Source organism: Vipera berus (assembly GCF_964194415.1).
Source record: "Vipera berus genome assembly, chromosome: 1".
In the NCBI taxonomy this organism is placed as follows: domain Eukaryota; kingdom Metazoa; phylum Chordata; class Lepidosauria; order Squamata; family Viperidae; genus Vipera; species Vipera berus.
In genome coordinates this window covers 117,269,869-117,293,804 of record NC_138202.1, presented here as the reverse complement: position 1 = coordinate 117,293,804, position 23,936 = coordinate 117,269,869, and the positions used below count along the sequence as shown (strand labels likewise).

The following is a 23,936-nucleotide window of genomic DNA, read 5'->3' as shown; positions in this document are numbered from 1 at the left end:
TTTACAGACAGACTGTAGGTTGGGCTATAGTTTCTTTTTGCGTGAAGACTGATGCAAAGAATGAGTTAAGCAGTTCTGCTTTCCATCTGCTGCCTCTTACTTCCTTGCCATCTTTTCTCTTAAGTGGACCTACTGTTTCCTTGACTTTTTTCTTGTTATTTATATGTTGAAAGAAACTTTTTTTTATTATCTTTGACTTTTGTTGCAAGTCTTTGTTTCATTCTGAACCTTTGCTTTCCTGACTTCACCTTTGCAGATTCTGCTGATACTCTGCCTTAGTTATCTGTTTTTGTCTTTCAGTTTAGCAGAGAGATCTTTGTGCAACCATGCTGATTTCTTCTTGGATTTCTTTGTAGAGATGGAGGTCAGGAATATGAAGGGACCTGTGCAGCAATCTGCCTGCCTTAGTATTTTGTTCCATACTGTATGTCATGAGCTCATTCCAATTAGCCTTGCCAAGCACTGCAGAGAACCAGCTAGATAAGGAAGACTCTGCCCTGGCTTGGATGTTTTGGATGTTCTCTAAAATTGACAAGGGAGTACACCAATAAACAATGCTTTTGCTGTGCGTAACAGACATTTTTTGGGACACCCTGCGATGACTGGTCTCTGAATCCTACATTTTGGCCTACACCCTGAACAGGGACAATAGATCTTTAAAAACAAATTAATAGGGATCATAAATCTTTAAAAACAAACAAAAGGAACCTCCCTCTGGGAGAGCAACTTTCAATATATTTACCTTCGTCTGGAATAGACCCCAAAGGTACCTTCGTCCTACGGGACCCCTCCGAGGTAAGTATGGGTTGCAATCTATGTCATCAAGAGCAGCAGCAGCATGTAGAGGAACTTACCTTCCTGCTACAAAAGTCAGGGCTTAAAGCACCTGTGGCAGAGATAAAGAAGCTCATAGGAGAGATAGGGAAACATTGTCCTTGGTATCCGGAGCGAGGGACGCTCCGTTTACAGGACTGGGTAAAGATAGGGCATACTTTACATCTTGAACCCCGGGCTCCAGTTCAGATATTACATCTATGGTTTCAATGCCGTCAAGCAGTGGAAAAATTTGGCTCTGATGCTTTGGCAGGACAGCAATTGACCAGAACACCTCCACCTAATTATGATCAAATAATTTTTTTTCCTCCAAAGTTATCTTTAATTAGACCTTCAGCTCCTCATGAAGAGGTTAATTCTTCTGTTTCTTCACAGCCATTATATACCCCCATGAAGCAAATTTTAGAGGAGGAGTGTCAAACTCAATTCCATTGAGGGCCGCATCAGCATTGCGGTTGCCCTCAAGGGGCTGGGTGGGTATGGCCAGGGTCGGCGTGGCCTACTGGGTGGGCGTGGCTACAGTGTGCATGGCCTACTGGGTGGGTGTGGCCAGCTCTACATCGTTTGCATCAAGGGTGCCTATGGGGGCCTGGGCAGGAGTGGGACAGATCTGAGGGTCTCTGGCAGAAGGAGAGTCTCTGGGCCAGGGCCAAGGCAGTGGGGGCTGTTCCCTCACTGTTTCCAGGATGGCTTCGCGGGCCACATGAAACCACGTTGCGGGCCGGATCCGGTCCCCGGGCCTTGTGTTTGACATGTCTGTTTTAGAGGAACAATTAGCAAAAGTGGGGGGGGGAATGTATGTAGAAGAAATTGCTGATGGGTCTGGTCCTTTTGTTCCAATTGATGTTCAGATGGTTTTACCAGCTGCTACTTTACAAATTTCTTACCAAGCATTTGGAAAAGTACCTGTTTCTGGCAAACCTCATCAAGCCTTCTCTAACATCAGGCAGAAGGCTACTGAGCCGTATCCTGATTTTGTTAACAGATTACAGGTTATAGGAACAGTCTTTTATCAAACCAATTTATTGGCAGCCACTTTATCGCAAGGCAGCAAGCCTCAAGGAAAGTGTTATAACTGTGGAAAACCCGGTCATTTTAAAAGGGAATGTCAAAATCCAAGGGGGGGGCACGTCTGCAGCATCTCGCAGCCCTTTCTATAAGAGGTTGAAACCAAAAGCAAGTTTTTTCTTCTGTCTTTTACTTTTAATCTGGCTCTTTGGACTATTTGATTCTTTTGTCGGAGATGAGGACACCTCCCACTTCACACCTACAAAAGATCCCAGGTTCAATATTTTTTTTAGTCTTTCCCCACTGTCTTTTGAAGTTGGTGGGATAAATTGTAAGTAGCCATAAATGATCCTCTTCTTTTAATTAAAAGGGGAAGCTTGTTTTGGCCTCAAACTCCAAATTGATGTGTGTTTTGTTTTGTTATATACTTATATCTGTACATTTGGAACATTAAGCTTGGACTTGGAATGGTGAGAAAAATGGGAGACGGTTAAAACCGTGTTTGGTTGGAATCACCTCCTGATTTTTCTCGCTTCTTGTGGTACAAGCCATATGTCTAAATGAATGTTGTTTTACTAGTATCTGTGTATATACGTCTGTCTATGTTGTTCTGTGTTATTCCAAGACTTGGAAGAGGGTCTAAATCCCCTCTGATAACAATAAACAAAAAGGCCTTATTTAAAAACAAACAAAAAATGATTTGGAACAAGGAGCTCATTCACTTGTAAACAGCTCCCTGCAATTATAATAATAGTGATTGGTTTGCCTGGAGAAAGTATGAATTGAAATTTTTGTATGTGAAATTGTTTATGCCGGTAGTTGGAATGGACGTGAATAAGTTAATTTGCTGATGTGTAAATGTGTGTGTGAAAAATGAGAGAGAGAGAGACAGAAGAAGGGGGGGGCTGGTCGCTTTAACTGTTTTTTTCTCTCTGCTTAGAATTCTAGTCTGAGAAAGGGTGGGTGGATGTGAAATTTAATACCCACTCTTGCAGTTTCAGCTTGCAGTTTGTTTGTTTTTTTCCTGGAAGGAGGAGACAGTACTTGTTGGACAATTCTTTTTGAAATCTTTTGAGTTTTAATAGAAATTACTCTGCATTGTTTTGTTTAGATTTGTAAGTTTTAATCTACTTGACAGAAGTTTGTTTCCATCTGATTGGAATCTGACTTTCAATTTTATTTTCAGAATAACCTATCTCTTCAGTGTGCTTTAACTGACTATGTGGGCTGTATTGCATATCATTTACCTAAAGATCCTCGGCTTGCGTGTTTAATGACTTCTTCTTTTCCTATCTGCCCATTGCTTTCATCTTCTTCACTTTTGCAAGCTCTGACTGTTTTTTCAGATGGAGGGCAAATGAGAGGAGCGATTGCTTACAAGGATTCTCATGATGATACATGGAAGGTATCCTACACCGCAATGCTCAGAATTGTCTGCTGCTATTTTAGCTTTTTATACTTTTTCTCAACAGCCTTTTAATTTAATCTCTGACTCTTATTATGTGTGTCAACTTATTTTTAATCTTCCAGGTGCTTACATCACACCCAGGATTGACTCCAATCTCATGGCTCTTTTTTTAATTTTACAGCAATTACTACAAGACAGAAAGCATTTATATTTTGTTTCTCACATATGCAGTCACTCGTCTCTTCCTGGACCTCTTTCTGAAGGCAATAGTCATGCCGATACTGCTGTTCATGTTTTACCTATTTTGTTTTCAGATCCTTTCTTCAGTCACTCTTTTTTTCATCAAAATTCCAGGGGGCTGGCACAAGCTTGCCATATTCCATTTGACCAAGCCAAGCAAATTGTTTCATCCTGTCCCCAATGTTCTGGAGCATCCCCCTCGGGGGACACGGGAGTTAATCCCCATGGTTTTGTCTCTAATCAACTATGGCAAATGGATGTCACTCATGTTCCATCCTTGGTTCCCTGGAAGTATATTCACTTATCTATTGATACTTATTCAGGGGCACTTTGGGCCACACCTCAATGAGGGGAAATGGCTAATCATGTTATTTCTCATCTTTTTTCAGCCATTACTGCCTTTGGCAAACCTTCCTCTTTAAAAACTGATAACGGCCCGGCCTATTCTTCATTGGCCTTTTTGCAATTTTGTACAACCTGGAATATTGTTCTTACTTATGGGTTACCCTACAATTCCACAGGTCAAGCCATCGTGGAACATGCTAATCGGTCCTTTAAAGACTGTTTTCACAAACAAATAAAAAAGGAGGGATCTCGGGTGCCCAATTTGTCGTGGGTAACACAACAGGTTAAAAAAGTTTTATTTACCTTAAATCAGTTGAATGCCTCTATTCAAAATTCGACCGCTTATCAGAGACACTTTCAACAGAAAACAAGTTTGCCTTCCCCTCTATTATATTTTTGGGCATTACCAGACAAAACATGGTTAGGGCCAGTCCCTCTGATTACTTGGGGAGGAGGATATGCTGCTGTGCTTGCTCCTACAGGACCTTTGTGGATTCCAGCACGTTGCATCCACCCAGCTAAGGATGTCGTGGCACCAGTCCCCAAATCTGGTTCCAGAAATGGCCAAAATGACTTTACAGACGGCACAGTGGCCAATACGATCTTGCTGGATCAGCCGTCCAGTAATGTGGGGAGATATGAAAAGCTTGACCACCAAAGCACAGGCAGTGCTGCAACAGCAGCATGTGGAGCAAACCCCCGAGAATTTATGCGCTGCCATTTTTGCGGTTTTAACTGCCAATTCCTTAGCCATTATTTGTTTATGCTTGATTATTAATTGTTGCCCTTTAGTGTCAGCAGCTGTCATCTCACCCAAACATTCACTTGAGCAGCGAATGAAGCAAAACCTATGGGTGCAGCTAGCTAACATCACACAAAATGAAGTCTTTTGTTTATCTGAATCGTATGACATGGAAAATTTGCTTTCTACATGTCTAATCCCTGTCTGTACTCCCTCTTCAGTAATTCAAAACTTCACTGGCTTGAGCAAATTTCTATTGTATAAAAAATTTAACTATGGGACTATATCTAGTTGGGGGTTGACTGCCTATGTTTTACCCCATGATGTAATTGCTTTGCACACCCCGATAGTAGCTATCCCTGAGAATATAACATGTGCTAAAATAGTTAATTGTACATCTTCAAGTAAGCAGCCTCACTGTTTTCGTATTAGTTCACCTGTTTTAAATTGTACAGCTTTTGAGGAAACTTCCTGTAATTTTTCTCATGTTTGGTTCCCGCAAGGATGGTTTTTTACATGTGGTCAAGAAACTTTTAATTGCATTCCTGCTAATATTAGTGAAGCACAGTGTTGTCTCAGCCGGTTGATTCCTGTTTTGCTTTCCAAACAGCAAATTCACTCAAATTGTTTTCGATGAGGAGTCACACTAGATAGCACCTGTGATTCTGAACCAGCTTTACTTAATAAAGCAGAATATGTAGCTTTGGCTATATCTATACTGGGTGTGCCAGCGCTTGCTGCTCGCGCTCATCTTAACATTAACACTGTTGTGTGTAATTTGGAAAAAACAATTAATGCTACTTCTATAGCAATTTCAGCAATCAACCACGAGCTGCAAGCTTTGCGTAAAGGTATTTTGCAAAATCGTGCTGCTATTGATTAGTTGCTTCTGCGTCAGCATTTGGGTTGTGCTGCTTAGTCTCTGCTCTGGGCACTCCGCTCCTCTGCCACTTAGCTCTGCACGGCTGTTGCTCTCAGCCACTGCTACCACCTAGCTCTGTTTCACTTCTGCTCAGTGGTCTCCATTTGCACCTCACCGCCTTCACTCAGCTGCCAGGCTGGATTGCTGTGCCACCTCTCCATCTCTCAGCTGGGCTGCCGCGCTCTCAGCTGGGACCTTGGGCTATCTCACATCTGGGTCACCTCTCTGCTGTATTGTCTCTCAGTCAGAACACCCGGCCACCTTGTTAAAGGATTTTCCCCCCCAAATTTTTTTTAAAATTGCCTTCTCACTGGCAAATTTCAAAGATCAACAGAGTAAAAGAGGATGAGATTAAAATTAGAACCCAATGTCTTTTTAAATAATTTACCCAGGAAAAGGGTTGTTTCAATTAATACCTCTGCACATATTACATAGGAAGTGAGCTCATGAGATCTCTCGTGTCTGTTTTAGGCAGATGTGGATGTGTCTCCCTTCTCTTCAGTCTCCTCCATCTACTCTTCTCTCCCTATAAAGTTGGATAGAGAAGTGCTATGCTGGTGGACTAGGGCAGGCATGTCAAACTCGCGATGTCACGTGACATCGTGCGACGTATTGTGACTTTTTCCCCATTGCCAGCAATGGGGTGGACGTGGTTTCAATGTGACGCATCCGGCGCGCGGGCCAGCAGTTTGATATGCCTGGTCTAGGAGCACTGCCATTAACACTAGTTTATCCTGCTGGCAGTACTGTAAAGAAATGAATTCCCAATATTTAATACCACACAACACTGCTGAAAGTTGAACAGGTTGCAAATGCATGGACAACTGCTTGAAAATAAATTACATTGAACACCTGTTATAATTTCTCCCATTTATAGCTCTTGTATTCCTTATAACACATAGTGAGCTTGATATAGTTTATTTTAGCCATGCTCTGCGAAACAACCAAACAGCTGAATTTAAATATCAGAGTAAACAAAGCCAAAACAATTATTAGTTGTCTCTATGAGTTTACTTACAACATATTATAACATGTATACTTCTCTATTGAGCATACTAGAATGCTGAATTCAGAATAGCTGCTATTTTGGATTAACATAAACTAGAACTTGTAACCTTCAATAAACCTTGGTTACAAAGTCTATTCCTGACTTCAAAATGTCTTATGTACAAAATGTATGAGTATTTGTACAACATGGTGGAATTGCTATTGACTAAGTATATTACATGAATTAACCAAAAAGCAGCCTGTGTTTTATCCCAGAAAGGGCTGTGAACCCAGCCTGAAAATCACCTCTGAATTCTCTCAGAATAGAAGAAATGGCTTATAGAGTTTCATTGGAAGAAGTCAAGGCACCTGAGTATTGCATGAGCTATAAATGAAGCCAATGAGAGGGCCCAGGACTTGGTTCCCACCTGGGAGAATTCTTGAGTAGTTGTTGTGAACGATGGAGAATCATCTAAGCCTATGGGCTTTGTTGCTTTTACTCACTGGTGTTTCTAGTCAGAACTCCTCAGGTAAATGTAGAGAGGGAACTTGGAGAAATGAAAAGAAAAAAAGAAGGAAGGGCTAATTGATTGCTCCTTAACCAGCTATTGTAATTTGTTTTTGGTGTCTATTCAGAGGACCAGGCTTCAATGTTCTTTTATTACAGGTTGTTTTCTGTTATTAAAGATCTGCCAAGATGCAATTCTAATTACAAAACAGTTTTAATGGGGATTAATTAAAGCTGATGTGCATTACTTGGTGTTAGGGAAGAATTAGCTTTGTTCCTTTAATGTATTCACAATACAAGCCAGTCAACTCACTAGGCTAGTGAACCAGTGCTGGGAATGGGGAGAAAGTATATTTATTAGGACATCTTACCAAGTTGTAAAATGGGGGAAAGTGGGGGATTTGGCTCAGAATTAGAAAGAAAACCCAATAGTTTTTTTTAGTTCTGGGCATTTTGCTAGATTTGGTATGCTTTCAGATCAATAGACAAGTCTTGTTGGAGGACCCTTAATTAGATTAACTTGTGCAAAGTCTTTAGTTTGCATGAAGGTTTGTTGGCACAGAATTAAGGAAAAGTTTTTTTTCTCTTTTTTTAAATGAACAGATAACCATGCATAAAATCTTGAGTTACATGTAAAGAAACATGTAGTTCAATTTATTTAATGGAACTTTTTAAATGGAAGTTCAACTGTAATAGTGGTTGGGGATATGCAGTTTCTAAAAATATAAATAATCTGCAGATAGCAAATGACAGTCAACCAATTTTGGTTTCCATACTGGGCCAATCAGGGGGAAAAAAAGCTACAGAGGATTTTAAAAAACATAGAATCCAGGGCCAGGTGTGCATCAAGCTGTTTTATTTATAAAATGTCTGTAGGGTCTTAGAGAATTTAAAGATGGTATCAATTAGGTCATTTCTAGATACAGTAATGTTAAATAAGTTCATGACTGTTAAGAGGAAACCTAATGGTCAACATTAAAAAAATGTTACTTCTGGAGATAGCCTGACTTCACTATTCACTCATACATAGGCAGTTTATATGTGCACATTCTTTAGCATAAGAGTTAAGTTACTTTTTCCTAGAAGCCCTTAACTTGGCCTGTTTGCTGGCAAGGCCCATGCTTGATGAAAAGTTTGTTTCTTAATTGCTAAGTAAAATACTGGTTGTTTTCCTACCATTGTCTGGTTAATTGGGATAGCTCTCTCTCTCTCTCTCTCTCTCTCTCTCTCTCTCTCTCTCTCTCTCTCTCTCTCTCTCTCTCTCTCTCTCTGTGTGTGTGTGTGTGTGTGTGTGTGTGTGTGTGTGTATAAAAGAGTTGTGTGAACTCAGCCAATGTATCAGTTGAAGGGGGGCATTGGAGAAATGCATGCAAGGTAAATTTACAGAACTCCCAGGACCACAAACTACTAATTACCCTTTTAGATTTATGTATTGCAATTAGTTCAGGGTTGAACAATTGGGTCAGATGAATAAGTTGTGGTTTAGTTAAGGTTGGGAAAGCAACCTGGCATGTGAACAGAGCCACAAAATAGCTTGATAGGGCTGTCGAGTGCCCTAAATAGCTTGGTGGGTTAGATGTAACAAAGAGTTTGATCCTAATTGTCTGCTTGAATAGTTACTTCATCCGAAGTGGATGCTTCTGTGCACCTAAGTATAGGACAGCCTGAATATGTGATTGCTTCAGTTATTCGTTGGTTTTATTAAAAAGGAATGAGGGGTGATTGAAAAGCTTCCTAGACTCTCTGGCTTTTAAGCAGAGGCTTAACAAATACGACTGATGGTTTACAAAGATTAGAAAGTGTGAGAACAATACACTTCCAATGGTAGTAGACATGACATAAGGGCTTCAGACCAGCCACAACCCTCTCTTCCTCTCAGTGGCTGCCTCACTCTCCCAATTATCTACCCTCTGAGTTGGCCAGTTACTCTGCCAGATATAAGGGCAGCTCTGAAGCTAATTGGTGGGGACCAACAACAAATGAGGCCTTTATGTCTTGCTCTTGACTTCTTGGAGGCATCTTATGTAATGTGTAGAATGATAATCTCAATTGATTGGAGCTCTGATTTGATCTTCTGGATCCTCCATCTTTTCAGGAGCTTAATGGTACTATTTATGAAAACCCCTGCATGTTCCTGCATGTGGAAAAAATATACTGCTACAGGTTGCTCTAGCAGCTGACCCCTTATATCTTCTGCAGTTTCGGTGTCCTGTGGAAGCTCGCATCTAGTCATCACTGTTCCTGTGAATCTCTTCGGGACTGGTGTGATGGTTAATGCCAATGAGCTGATTCTGGGAACTGGCTGTACAGTGACAGCTGTACACGCAAATGTTCTCCTGCTGGAATATCCTCTCTTTGCTTGTGGAGCCACCAGACAAGTAAGAAAGCACCGTGTTTGGAATTTTGTGAATAGTTTAATTATAGAGGTCTTTGCAATAACACCAGTCAGGAAGGCAAGTACCCCTCTGGATAATAGCAGTAGAATGACAGAACCATCAGATCTCTGGAGGTCTATCCTGAACCTCCTTCCTTGCTATTTTAACCCTCTGGATATTATTCTGCCATAAATTCACTTCTGCTTCTATGCAACAATCTTCATGTATTTGGAGACTGCCATCATATCTTTAATAATTTCTTATTATAGGCAAGACCTACCCAGATAATTTAATTGCATCTTATAGGGCTTGATTTCCATACCATCATCTTGGTTGCACTTTTGTGAAGTTGTTTCAAGGTGTCATTGTCATTTTTGAACTGTGGTGCCCAAACACAGCATTCCACATATCTCCGACTTGTGCATAATGGAATGAAAAGATTGCTTTCTCATGATTTGAACTCATGGGAAATTGTGTCTTGAAAATTATTTCGCAACAATTGTTGGATATGTTCTACAGGTGCAGATATTAGTATTGGGATGGTATCGGTAATAAATGGTACTTACGAGCATAGCACAATATATACATTTCTTCAAAGAGTTTTCATTTAGTTTTATTTCTGGCCAAAAGATCCAAGTAACAAACTACAGATAAAATCTAAAATTTGGCATTAGATAAAGCTGTTTCACATATCTACTTTGGGTTGGTGGTTTTTTTTACCTTTTCCTTGTGTTCTTTTTTATTTCAACTTTTTAAATTATGTCATTTTTTTCATTTGTAATTTCTTTTCTGGAAAGCAATGATCTGCTTGTTTATAAGCTTTGGGCATTTTAAAAGCTATTTCTCTTCTCGGATTCTTCTGCTATATCATATTTATTTATTTATTTATTTTAATTCCATTTATATCCCGCCCTTCTCCGAAGACTCAGGGCGGCTTACAAGCTTAGCAGTATCTTCATCTTCATCATTTGCTGGATCAGTTTGCTGAGGGTAAACAAATTGTCCTTTTACTCAGTTACAAAGTTTGTGATGAAGAGAAATTTGCACCCCATTTCTTAATTTATTAATAGATTACTGAAGTTGCTCCAAAATATTTAACATTGAATAGGATGTTTTCTGTTGCAAAGTAATAATTCAAAATCTAGCTGACGAGGGTGCTTTGTCAAAAGATAAGGTGGTTTTATCATCCTCTACCCAACTATAGATGTCATTTCTTGGGATGAAGCTGTAGTCTTGGCCTTGATTATTGGCAGGAGTGAGCTACTTAATAAGATTCACACTGATTTCATTGGGTTTTTTTTTGAAAACAGAAGAATCTGTTTATACAATCTTAGTAGCCTTGGAAATTTTTTTGATTATTTGCAGTCTGCTGGGACTTCTTTTCATTCTTCCCAACTTAACAGAATGTTGGAACAAAATTATGCAATATCCAAATAATATTCTGTTCACCCATGAGCAGAACAGAGGCATTAAACAAGGGATAAGGATGAGCAGGTAGGGGCAGCTATATCCTATTGAGTTCAGGTTCGTTTATTCAAGGATGGGCGAATGGTACTTTAATTCAGCAGTGGGGAAAGGCTCTTAGTCATCTTAGAATATAACCTTAAAATGAGCTTCTGCATATGTTTTATTTGTCCACATAGCTTCTTCCAGGAAGCATCCATTATAAGAACACTCTCCACTATGTGCCTTCAGCTCCAGATGGGGTGATCAGGACCAGTCCATTCTCCCATGCTATAAACTGTTTCTATCCTAGGTAAGTCATGGAATAACATGCTGGTGAAAGAAGAGAGATAGTCTCAGTTATAATTATTTCTCTATGTTTTTATAGACTGAGTCCTAAATGTTGAAATGTGGGAATCCATCTTTTGTTATTTGTTATCTATTTAAAGCAGACCCAGAAGCTACATACATAGAGAGTCTCTTATAGTATCAGAACTGGCATTATTGCTACCAGCATCCTGAGCTCTGAGAATTAATTTGAATTGGATTTGTACTTAACTGCATCTTTCCTTCTAGGAAAGTATATAATGTCCCTTTTTTTTTACATTAAACTTATATACTGCCCCTCTCACTTACAAGGCGACTCTGGGCAGCTTGCAGACGTTAAAAAGATAAATATAAAAACAATTAAAGTTTTTAAAACTATATGTAAAAGTAGAACCAAAGGGACAAATAGCAAAGATCTTACCCTGTCAATCACCTTCATCAGTGACGGCTACCCCAAGCCAACAGGCAAACCAGGTTTTTGGAAGGCCAAAAGCATGGGAGCAGTCCTCACTTCCAGTGGTAGTATGCTCCATAAGGCAGGGGCAAAAGTGAAAAAGAGTCTTCTTCTTGCCCTTCCAGCTAGAATTCTTTAGTGCAGACATGTCAAACACAAGGCCCGGGGGCCAGATCCGGCCCGCGAAGTGGTTACATGCGGCCCGCGAAGTCATCCTGGAAACAGTGAGGGAACAGCCCCCACTGCCTTGGCCCTGGCCCAGAGACCCTCCTCCTGCCAGAGACCCTCAGATCTGTCCCACTCCTGCCCAGGCCCCCATAGGTACCTTTGATGCCAACGATGTAGAGCTGGCCATGCTCACCCAGTAGGCCATATGCCCTCTAGCCACGCCCACCCAGTAGGCCACGCCCACCCAGGCCACACCCACCCGGCCCCCTGAGGGCAACCGCAATGCTGATGCGGCCCTCAATGAAATTGAGTTTGACACCCCTGCTTTAGTGGATGGGCTCTGCAACAGGACTCTTCCACTGGAGCAACTGGGGCAGCCCAGTCCAAATGAGGTTTAATGGCTCCTCAGATACTCTGGACCTGTGCCATAAATGGCTTTAAAGGTAATAACCAACACCTTGAATTGGACCTGGAAGCAAACTGGTAATCAATGCTGCTCTCACAACAGCAGTGCCCTATGTGCAACACTAGGGGCTCCCGGAACTGTCCATGCAGCTGGATTATGGAGCAGTTCTGCATCCAAATAGTCTTCAAGAGTAGCCCCAAGTATAATGCATTGCAGTAATCCAGTCGCGATGACCACAGCATGAGTGATTGTGCACAGGGCCTCACGATCCAGCTAATCATAGATCCGTGAAGGATACAGTATTAAATCACGGGGTTGTTGTTTTTTTTAAGAGAGTTTCAGCCTTCTTGCTCAGAATTCCTTTTCAGGGAAGGTTTAACAATATTATTCCTGAAGGAAAGGAAGGAAACGAAAGAAAGAAGTCCCTGCAGATTTTAGTCCACTAGTCGTTGCTGACTATAGAGGGTGGCACTCATCTCCATTTAAAGGGTTTGTGAGCCAATACTGTCCAAAGTCTGTCTCTGCAGCGATGAGGCCAGCATGATATTGTGAAGCTCTGTTTCCTCCCCACCAAAGTGGTATCTATTTATCTACTCGCATTTGCATGCTTTCCAACTGCTAGGTAGGCAGAACCTAGGTGAAGATGGAGCTTTGGGTTTATTTTCTTAAAGCCCAGAAGGCGTAGAATTTAAATTTGTAATATCCAAAGAAATCAAAGGGGAACATAACAAGTATGATTAATGCACATAAATAAGTCAGCTGGTAATGAAAAAAACTTCCTTGTGGTAAAATGCAAAGGGGGAAAAAATAATAGAAGTATAAATCGTAGAGAGTTTTGGGAAAGCATTTGGAAAAATCTGAGAGGGTGTATCTGAGAGTCTGTCTTATGCTGAAATTACCTGACAAGCTCAACTCCACCTCTTGACCCCACAACGCTGTTGCCGTTATATGCTAAAAGCACATTATTGCTTATTTTTTGTTTTGCAAATATCACCCTGAAGCAACATATAGAGCAGTGTTTCTCAACCTTGGCATCTTGAAGATATGTGGACTTCAATTCCCAGAATTCCCCAGTCATGGTATATAGAGGATAGCAAAGAGAGTAAGGGCAACGTCTCCTTTGCCAAGTAGCAATTGTTCTTACCTCCATCAGGGTAAGGTCCACTAGAGACAGTTGGGGAGAAGAGCAATTAAACCTCTTCAGCCCTGGGATTTCAAACTCCCAGATGGTCCTGTCAATGTTCCTCTGGGCAACATAAAGCATTTCATACAGAGAAGATGATCTTCTGAAAAGCAAAAAAAAAGAGGATGTGACTAGATAAACATGGTGTCTAAATTTAGGTCCTGGAACGTCTCTTCCCTTGGACTCCGTCCTACTTGGGTCCCTTTCAGATCTACCGTGGTGGACCATCAGAACTTGGTGTTTGCCCTGGAAGTCTATGACAGTGAGTGTGCTAATCAAATTGAATACAGTTTCCATTGACTTGTATAGATACAGGTAGTCCTCGACTTACCACCACAACTGAGTCCAAATTTTGTATTGCTAAGTAAGGCAGTTGTTAAGTGAATTTTTACCCATTTTATGACTTTTCTTGCCACAGTTGTTAAGTGAATTGCTGCAATTGTTAAATTAGTAACATGGTTATTAAGTGAATCTGGCTTCCCCATTGACTTTGCTTGTCAGAAGGTTGCAAAAGGTGGTCACATGATCCTGGGACACTGCAACCGTCATAAATGTGAGTCAGTCACCAAGCATCCGAATTTTGATCATGTGACTGTGGGGATGCTGCAACAGTCATAAGTGTGAATAATGGTCATAACTCACTTTCCCCAGTACTGTTGTAACTTTGAACAGTCACTAAATGAACTGTTGTAAGTCAAAGACTACCTGTATTAAGTAAATCTAATAGATAGCTATTTTTAAATCCCTAATGAGTATTTTAAAGAGTACGTAGAACAGTAAATCCGTATCACTGAAACTTGCATCGGGGAAAGGAGGAGCTTGAGAAATTATTAAGAAAAAAAAAGATTTTGGGGTAGGCTACAGGTTGCTTATCTATGATATCGATGATCTTCTATTAATATATTGTTTTTCAGGTAGCTGGTCACAACCGACGCTTGACCCTACTTACTATCTTGGGGACTTCATCAACATTCAGGCATCAGTAAGAAAGGATAACCATGTACCACTGAGAATCTACGTGGATGAATGTGTCGCTCGCCCAAGTGCAGAATCCTCGGTGAAATATGAGGTCATCACAAATCATGGGTAAGTCTCTGAGAGTTTGGGCACAGCAGAATGAGATGTGGTAGTCGTTATCTTTACAAGTAGCCTCATGTTTCTTAGTAGAAGTAAGCATCTTTAACCAGGTTCCCGTGCTTGTGAAAGGAAGGTCCTTCTCATTGGACTTGGAGGGTAAATGCTGTTCAGTTATTTCCTTGTAACTGAGTGGGGACTACCCCACCTGGAGACTAAAATAACCGAGAAAGCAGAATGTTCCGTCAAGTTAGTGGTTGAGAACTTGATGGTCTATAATTTTTACCATTGGAAGGGCCCACAACTTTTTGGCACCCTGTAAAAAAAGCCTATAGGTGTCCCAAAGTGGCTGCTGGAGAGCAGATCTATTCTGAGTTGGACTGTGTCCAAAGATAAGAGAGTTCTTCTTTTTCTTCTTGTCTCTTCTCAGACTAAACCCGAGAGAAAAGCAGTTAGAAGGGAGCAGCGCTTTGGGAACTGTAGGGAGACTCTAGAAACCATGGCTATTTATTGTTTACCGCCCCTAAAATGAACCTCCACTACCATCCCTTCCTTTAACCCACTGAAGTGTCTAAACCATAGAGGGATGTTGTGGTTTAGCATGATGAAAGAAGCTGGCCACTATTTCATCATCATGTCCACTCGAACTCGAATTTGGAGGAAATGACTTTTGTTTCTAAAATGTGAAGAAATGGCAATGATTTCCTGGCTTCTCAAAATAAAGCCTCTTTCTAAAATAAAGCAGGGGGTTGGACTAGAAGACCTCCAAGGTCTCTTCCAACTCTGCCATTCTATTTAGATTTAGATCTAGAAATCTACCACTTCTAGTACAACTAGCTTATATAATGTTCCCTCCTCCAATTTTCCAATAGATAGCAAAGAACTGCACTTACTGTTTCCTAAGCAAAAGGGCCTAAACATTTTTAAATGTGGCTCAGGCAACCTCCCATAATTCACTGAACTATAAAAAAAGAAGAAGGGTACAGCACCACTAGACTTGCAAGATTCTGTTGTTGTAGCCAATTTTGGGTAAAAGTACTTTCAGCCAGCCATGTGGTGTTTATCATGGTCTGGTCCACCCAATGGACATTTCTCCACAACAACAATCCTGTGATGCGGGTTGGACTTAAGAGAGAGTTTCTGACTTGAAATCACCCAGCTTGCAGTTGTGCTCATCATTGCAATACTATTGACAAACACAAAGAAAGCCCTAATTAGAAGTATCGATAACCTGGGAAAGGAAAATGAGCCCATTCGTGTTGTTTCTGTCTATCCTGCAGATGCTTTGTAGATGGGCTGCACAGTGGCTCCCATTTTCTTGCCGTGAGAGAAGATGGGTTTCTCCGTTTCCAACTGGATACATTTACCTTCATTGGAGCCTCCAACAATCAGGTTAAGATAGAGGATGGGAAGAATTGGAAGTTGAATTTCTAAATATAGGGCTAGTATGCTTGATTAGTGTGTGGGTATGAGTTGAGCTTGTCGATCAGAAGGTCGGCAGTTTGGTGGATCAAATCCCGAGTGCCGCGTAGCAGAGTGAGCGCCTGTTATTCGTCCCAGCTTCTGCCCACCTAGCAGTTCGAAAGCACATAAAAATGCAAGTAGAAAAATAGGGACCACTACGGTGGGAAGGTAACAGCGTTCCGTGCACCTTTGGCGTCTAGTCATGCCGGCCACATGACCACGGAGACGTCCTCGGACAAGCGCTGGCTCTTCGGCTTTGAAACGGAGATGAGCACCGGCCCCTAGAGTCGGAAACGACTAGCACGCATGTGCGGGGGAACCTTTACCTTACCTTTTTATGAGTTGGGGTGGAAAATCTAAGTGCATGTATGTAGATACAATATCATCTTTAAAAGGTGAGGAATAAAGCCATCCTTCTAATTTAGTTTTGGCACTGCCTATATTGAGGGAAGGTATTAAAATGGAGTGAGTCCCCCTTATGCATCACAACAGATGCCGATTATTATGCCAATAATAGCAGATGCTTTTGGTATAAGGGATTACCATGGATTCTTCTGTATCTTGTCCCAAATACAGGATTCTTTAAGTTACTAGCTAATACTGTATCTATTCTGATTCTTTTAGATCTACCTCATCTGCCACTTGAAGGCAGTACCCGTTGGCCCAGCAAACCAGCTCAATAAGGCATGCTCCTATGATCAGGCTACTGCAACCTGGAGCTCTCACGAAAGGGTGGATTGCTCCTGTTGTGCATCTCATACTGGCTGTGGCAGCAAAAGAAGAAAAAGGAGACAGCCGCAGAGCAGAGGTAGTGTGACCTCCCATTCCCTATTAGAATGGTTCATCTCAGGCATCTGGTGGATCTGATCCATGACCCCACTTTGGCCTCTTGTACCAGGAGGAGATTTGGGCCCTTGACAGGATTGCGTCTTGGGTGTGGGTCAGTCCGAGCATGTCCTTTGGTTTTCTGAGGAGCTCTGAGAAACTATACAATAATACCTGGACAATGAGTAGGAAAAAAAAGTAGAGCTCCTGAAATTGCTGGTTTTAATTTATAAACCCTTATAGCTTGGTGCCCAGATAGCTCTTCTCCAACCAGAATTAACCCATCCAATGTGGTTATCCTGGAGCAACTTTCATGGGCAAGAGAGGCTGATAATGGTACCTATATTTGGAAATAGCCTCCTGGAAACAAGATTAGGCCCCTCTATGGTGGCTTTCCAGAGGCTGGTAAAAACAGAGCTCAGGACATTTTTCAGAGGACATCTGGAGATTAATGAAGATATTGCCATCTGGGATTATTGGTTACTGTTTTTTCTTTCCTTTGTATTTTTGGTCAGTTTTTTTAAAAAAAATTATTAGTAGAGACTCCAAGATCTCTTAAGAGTCCAGCATATACATTTAATAAACAATATCGGCTTTGCAGGATAATCCTTGAGCTTAATGTTTGTCATTTAAAAGTTCAGCAAAACGATGGCTTTATTTACTAGCCCTGTTTGGCACCTGCCTAAGTAGAAGCAGCCCGTTTGTTCTTCTACATTAGAAAAGTTCAGGCTAATTGAGGAATTCTAAAATCCATAACATGTATTTTCTTACCAAATTTCTACGCCATTCAGGTCATATGTATCCCAAGTAGAATGAAAAGAACAGCATGGAGAAATTGAATCGCATTGCATAAGACAGTGTGGTCATAATATATGGGACTGCAGGGTTGAATTCCAAGCCTTTATTTGCCTCTTTCCAGGAACACTTGGAGAAGGAGACCTGAAACTTGGTCCCATTGAACTGAAAGGGGAGCAGCCCCACACCTCTCTGGAGCAGAATGGCTCCAGGACCTTGGAGCTGATGTCCATTGTGACCGACTCTGTCCCTGCTGTGCCCGTCACATCTCATGCTGCTGAACCATCTCTGAACCAGATGGTGAATGTTATCATGAGGAAAGAAGGAGTGAAAGAAGATGCCACCAGTGAGGATACCACATTTTTCAATTTTTGGATGGGTTGAGATTTGGGGCAGGAGGTGGGACAGAACTGAGGCCATGGATATGACGATGTGTTTCACAGAGCACTTTTAACAGCACATTTCTTCCTTCCTGCTGTGGTGGCCAGTGGCTCTGGTGTCAGTAGAGTTAAACATATCAGCCATTTTTTTATGCTGCATGTCTATAAGAAATGGCGGTAAACATAATTGTCAGGGAGAGTAACTAACTAACTAACTTGTTTTGTAAAGCTGTCTGCAAATACTGAATTCCACTTGTGATTCTTGAGAGACCAGTAGCTGTATCAGGGTTTGTTTGTTTCCTAAGGATGGGTTTTCCTTCTAATCTATAGGCAATAATGCAAAGTCAACATTTCCTTTTTCCAGAGAAGTAAGCTTTTTATAGCAAAGAACAAAATGGTTTGGGGAATTCTTTTTAACTTTTAACGAATTTATTATGGTATAAGATTTCATAGCTAGATTAGGCTTAATTGGATACGTGGGATAGTCTCATTAGGCTAAATATTTGAATCAGGACTTTGTTACAAAATCTTATAATTGGCAACAGGCTCAGCTATGAAGGATTGTTGATCAAAGTACAGATTCTGGCACTTTCTGTAATAATAATGCATTTCTGATGCACGAAGGAGCAAGTCCTTTATGTAGTCTCAGCTTGGTGTTCTCCAAAGGAGGTACATGTCAGATCTTTTCCTCTTTGCCAAATTAAAGTTTTCAGCAGAAAACTTCACCTGAGTGAAATTTGCTGTTGCCATTGTGAGTCCTTTTCCTGCCTCTATTTTGTCTGTTCTCAGTCAGTGTCCACCATCTGATTTTCCTTTGAGGGGTCCCTTCACTTGAAAGCTGCCTTTGGACTTTTGTCAAAATAAGGAAGCATTATGTTAATACTGATGCAGCTAAGGGCCACTTCAGCCTGCCTTGCTGATAAATGAGGGCAAAATCATGGGCACACAACCCAAAAGATCTATTGCCGGGGCACATCTGTATTCTTGTTAGGTGCAAATGGGAAAAGCAACCAATACAGCACAGGAAAGGCTGTTCCAATGGACTATTTTTTTCAATGGCCTTTCAAATCTAAAGAGATAGTCGAAGAGAAAGCCACAGCTGTGTTAATACTGTACAGTTACCGGTTGCCGCATGACATTTGCATTTGATATTATCAACACAGCAAACATTCCCTCCGTGTAAAATATGCCAAGACTTTCTTTGGAGCCTTGGTTTAATCAGAGAACCTGTGTTTGAACCCGAAGATCAGTGCCTAAGTGTGCACTGGGGAATTTGCAGCATACATTTGGTACTGAGTAGCAGGAGGCACCTCAATTTAGAGTGGGAATGAAGAGAGCTCTTTGGATCTGATAGGATTTCCAGTCAGTCTTCTAAAAAGCTTGGGAGAATGAAGGCGGTCTAGGAGGCACTGGGTTTTATAGCTGATATACCGGTAAGGATTCAGTTTGTCATCTTCCCTATGAATTGCCATTCTGACCTTCCATTCTATCTTTGCAACCATTTGTCTGAAATGTTATAGGACAGAGGTCCCCAACCTTGGCCACGTTATGACTTGTGGACTTCAACTCCCAGAATTCCTCAGCCAGCTGAGGAATTCTGGGAGTTGAAGTCCACAAGTCATAACGTGGCCAAGGTTGGGGACCCTTGGTATAGGGTTTCCTGCCTGAACAGGGGGTTAGACTAGAAGACCTCCAAGGTCCCTTCCAACTCTATTATTATTACTGGTCATTGCACAGTCAGCCAGATGTTCAGACTAGATTTGGCATTTTTGTCTACCTATCGAGTCCTTACCAAGGAACCTGGGATAGGCAGATGTGGATGTTTAATGGTATTACAAATATCGTTGCAGGATAGAAGCTGTTCCTAGTAAGGCCGCCTTCTGCAATTGACTAATGATGAATTTGTCAATGCCAATGGTGTTCAAGTGGTGCTCCAGTTATTTTAGGATTGCACCCAAGGCTAATATTATTATTACTATTATTACTATTATTATTATTATTTCTTCTCCTTACAGGATTTCATCTCCCCTTTTCCACTGCCACCATGGTCATATTGGTTGCCTGTTCCTTCATTGTTTTGGTGTCCATCCTGGGCTGTTACTATTCCAACAAGCATTCACGCAGAAGATACCAAATGGAGATGATCCAGTCAGTTATAAGAGAAACTAATGCTGTGGCCATGGCACCGGCATCAGTTGGAACATCTGGCGTTCGAACCTCTGGGCAGTCCAGCGTTGCTTCTAGGAAACCTGATGATCTAGTAGCTGTATTTTAGAAGGGCAAACCTACTTCTTTCTGGGTAGCAAGTATTTAAGAAAATAAATATGCCAATGCAAAACAGAAAGTGTAATTGTGTAATGTGTAACAAATCAAATTTTGTTACAGTCATAGACCAATGTAATATGCATATTCAACCTAATTCTATTCCATAAGCTGTTTCAGAGGTCCCAGTACACAAGTTCATAATACAAACAAACTGGCAACATTACTAAGGACACCCAGGGCGAGCTCCAAAACCAGAACCAGCTTGCTGGTTTTTCACTTTGCAAATGTATTTCATCTGCTAACATTGCAAATATGTTTCTTATCACAAAAACATCACTGGCTATTAATTGCTTTGTTGATCAGCCGAAACACAGCTGCAGATCTCATCTGACTTCTTGCCACATTTTAAGCAGCTTACCTTCAGCCATCCACATGGAGAGCTATATACAGACATCTTTAATGCTCAAGAATTAGAGAGTACAGGACTAAATGTCCTCCTCAGTTCATGTGGACCTTTCCTCCAAAGCTCATTATAATACATCTCACACACCTAATCTTCAAACGGCAAGGGTGGGGATGGGGAGACTAATGTAGAATTAGGATGCTCAAGATATTCCTAAAACGGCTTACATATATAGTATGGTCATAACTGAAGATCCATAGAAACAAGACTTCAGCAACTTACGTTGTTCCTAAATTCAGGTTTGAGATGGCAGTGGGGATACAGTAGCGCCACATTTCTATTGGTGGAGAATTCAGCTACCTATTTCTCTTTTAATCTCAACACCCAAATGTCAGGCTTGTGTGTTTACCCCAAACCAGGCTTGCTTCTTTCCTTTCTCTAGAGGTGGTGCAATGGAGAACAAAACAAAAAACAAAAGAAGGATGAGCCTGTCTTCATTTTCACCCAACTGCAGCACAGTCCTGCCCCTAAACCTCAGCTGCCTTCATTTGATTCCCCAAGTCATATCTGAGGCGATCTTAAATTGTTCTTAAATTGTAGCAGGGTTAAAATTGTACTTTCTCTCTCTGATCCAAAGCCAGATTTTGCCATGGATACACTATGATTGCTTCATTCATTGGGTACTCTGTTGGTGACAAAGTCAAGTGACCTTTTGCCCTATCTCTGGAATCAGAACCACCAGTTGGGAAGAGAGGGCAGGCTTCCTCCCCTCAGATCAGTGTTCTTCCAGGACTATGCTGCTCAGGTAGCAAGAGAGTCCATTTTCTTTCAGACTAAGCTCTTCCCCTGTATCTGCCAGATCTCTGAGCCAATGGGACCTTGATCAATCTGAACAATATCTAATAACTGGAGGTGGCCAGGAAGTAGAGGCTGCTTGGAAACAGTGAGCCAGCTATGTTTTTGAGGACCCCCTTAACCTGCCAGTTGCTGTTTTGACTGCTGTTACTGCTCTTCTAGAATTGCTCGATTCTGTGTCCAAAAGGAATCCAATTGAAGTTGATTGTTGGGCTTCCTTTGGATTCTATAGGAAACATTTGCATAAAACCAGAGTGGATTTTGACAGGTGGTTAAACCCATGTTTTTGTACTGGCTGATGACTCTTGTTGGAGATGGGTAGGGGAACAAAGCTGAGGTAATTCACCAGTCTCCCAATCCTTGTCTTAACATGCCCTACACTGTAAAAAAAAAGAGAGAGCACTATTTTCCATCATTCCTATGTACATTTAGGTTCCACAAATGATGGCATATTTTAGGTAGGCATCATATCTGCCAGCTCATGGTTGGATGGGTAGCCTAACTCTTTTGTGGAGAAGGGTCCTCACCATGTTTCTCATTCAGACAGGCTCTTATCAATCATTTGCCAGCTGTTAAGTACAGATACCTTCATCAGCACCTTAAAAATACCTTGGAAAGAGCATATATGACAAAATACATTTATACTTTTAAAAGTGTACATGTGAAATGTACTGTATAGCAGATTTCCCTTTGATGCCCTTAAAAGTACAACTATGAAAAATTTGAGAAGGCTATTTTTTTTTCTTTAAAGCGTTTTAGTAGAAAATTACGACATAAAAGAAAGTATAACTGCTACAAATGCAATATTGTAATGTAATTTTAAAAGGCACGGAGGGGAATTGCTTAACAATATTTTATCAAGCTGAATCATCACCACATCTTTCACCATTCCTGTCTTAGGCAATATAGATATCGGGTTTGTATTGCTCTATTTTGACTTACTTTTTCTTTCAGCCTGATCTTGCAAAGCAGAGTTTTGCTTTTCATCTGGAAATCATTCTTTTCTGATCTACCCAGTACCATTTGCTTCTGCAGCAAATCTCAAGTTTAACAGACTTTAATTTTGCTTTTTGATTCATTCTCTTTTGCTGCTTCTTGGACACACATGTACCGTAGTTTCCGGCGTATAAGACTACTTTTTAACCCATGAAAATCTTCTCAAAAGTCAGGGGTCGGCTTATACGCTGGGTGCTGAAAATTTAGGGACAGGGCTGGCTGGAAAACCTGGAGCGGATCTCCCATTTAGTCTGCGCAGGGAAAGCGGGACCAATTGGAGAAGAAGCTGCAGTCTGTGATTTTTCACAGGCTGGGGTCTGGGCGTCTTTCCTTCTAAAGTTGAAGAGCAGCTGTAGTATATCCCAACTTGAAAGGCAGGTGGGGAAGGCAGCAGCCAGAGCAGCGGCTTAGCACTAAGGACACATTTGACTCAGGAACTGGGCGGGCTGGCTGGAAAACCTGGAGCGGATCTCCCATTTGGTCTTTTTAAAAAAAAATCCCATTTATATCCTGCCCTTCTCCGAAGACTCAGGGTGGCTTACAATTTAAAGCACAAATCAATGTGCTTAGCAATAGCCTTCATTCTGTGTATATGCCTGTTTATTAGGGCTTTCACCCCCCCCCAAGCAGCATTATTACAAAGTCAGCTTATTGCCCCCAACAATCTGGGTCCTCATTTTACCTACCTTGGAAGGATGGAAAGCTGAGTCAACCTTGAACCTGGTGGGATGCGAACCTGCACTAATTGCAGGCAGCTGGTGTTATTTAAGGCTCTGCGCAGGGAAAGCTTTAGAGTGAATTAGAAAAAGTGAAAAAGTGAATTAGGAAAATAGGGAACGGTTGCTGGAATTGGGTATGTGTAGCTTAACGAAGAGAAGGGTGAGTGGTGACATAGCAGTGATCCAATATCTCAGGGGCTGCCACAAAGCAGAGGGAGCCAAGCTATTCTCCAAAGCACCTGAAAGCAGGAGAAAAAGCAATGGATGGAAACTAGTCAAGGAGAGAAGCAACCTAGAACTAAGGAGAAACTTCCTGACAGAACAATTAACCAGTGGAACAACCTGTGTTGGTGAATGCTCCAACACTGGAAGTTTTTAAGAAGAGACTGGACAGCCATTTGTCTGAAATGGTATAGGGTTTCCTGCCTTAGCAGGGGGTTGGACTAGATGACCTCCAAGGTCCCCTCCAACTTCTTCTTCTTCTTCTTCTTCTTCTTCTTCTTCTTCTTCTTCTTCTTCTTCTTCTTCTTCTTCTTATTCTTCTTCTTATTATTATTATTATTTATTATAGTTTAATCCACTTGCACTGTTTTATGTTTACATGTTTGATGACAAACAGCCTTATGTTTATAAGTGACAGTTTTCCTACTAAGCACCTGCATGTCATAAGCATTTGAATTAAAATTACCATATTAAAATCAAATCTGATGTTTTTTAATTTTTATTTGGTGTGCGTTGGAAGAGGGGTAGTCTTATATGGCGAGTATAGCCCAAACCCTATAATTTAACAGGAAATGTAGGGGGTCGTCT

The 23,936-nt window shown here is 41.2% G+C and overlaps 1 protein-coding gene across 1 annotated transcript in view; it reads left to right on the top strand.

Moving 5' to 3' along the window:
• The window catches only part of OOSP3 (oocyte secreted protein family member 3), a gene marked incomplete at both ends in the record, with an annotated part of 41,866 nt that extends 20,363 nt beyond the window's left edge, over window positions 1-21,503 (top strand). Inside the window, 9 exons of the mRNA XM_081333256.1 lie at window positions 9,194-9,372; window positions 11,013-11,125; window positions 13,509-13,612; window positions 14,265-14,436; window positions 15,705-15,816; window positions 16,513-16,696; window positions 17,633-17,854; window positions 19,904-20,036; window positions 21,416-21,503. Coding sequence (XP_081189382.1) covers window positions 9,194-9,372; window positions 11,013-11,125; window positions 13,509-13,612; window positions 14,265-14,436; window positions 15,705-15,816; window positions 16,513-16,696; window positions 17,633-17,854; window positions 19,904-20,036; window positions 21,416-21,503 — 1,307 coding nt within the window. The remainder of the gene's footprint in view (window positions 1-9,193; window positions 9,373-11,012; window positions 11,126-13,508; window positions 13,613-14,264; window positions 14,437-15,704; window positions 15,817-16,512; window positions 16,697-17,632; window positions 17,855-19,903; window positions 20,037-21,415) is intronic.
• Window positions 21,504-23,936: the final 2,433 nt, after the last annotated feature.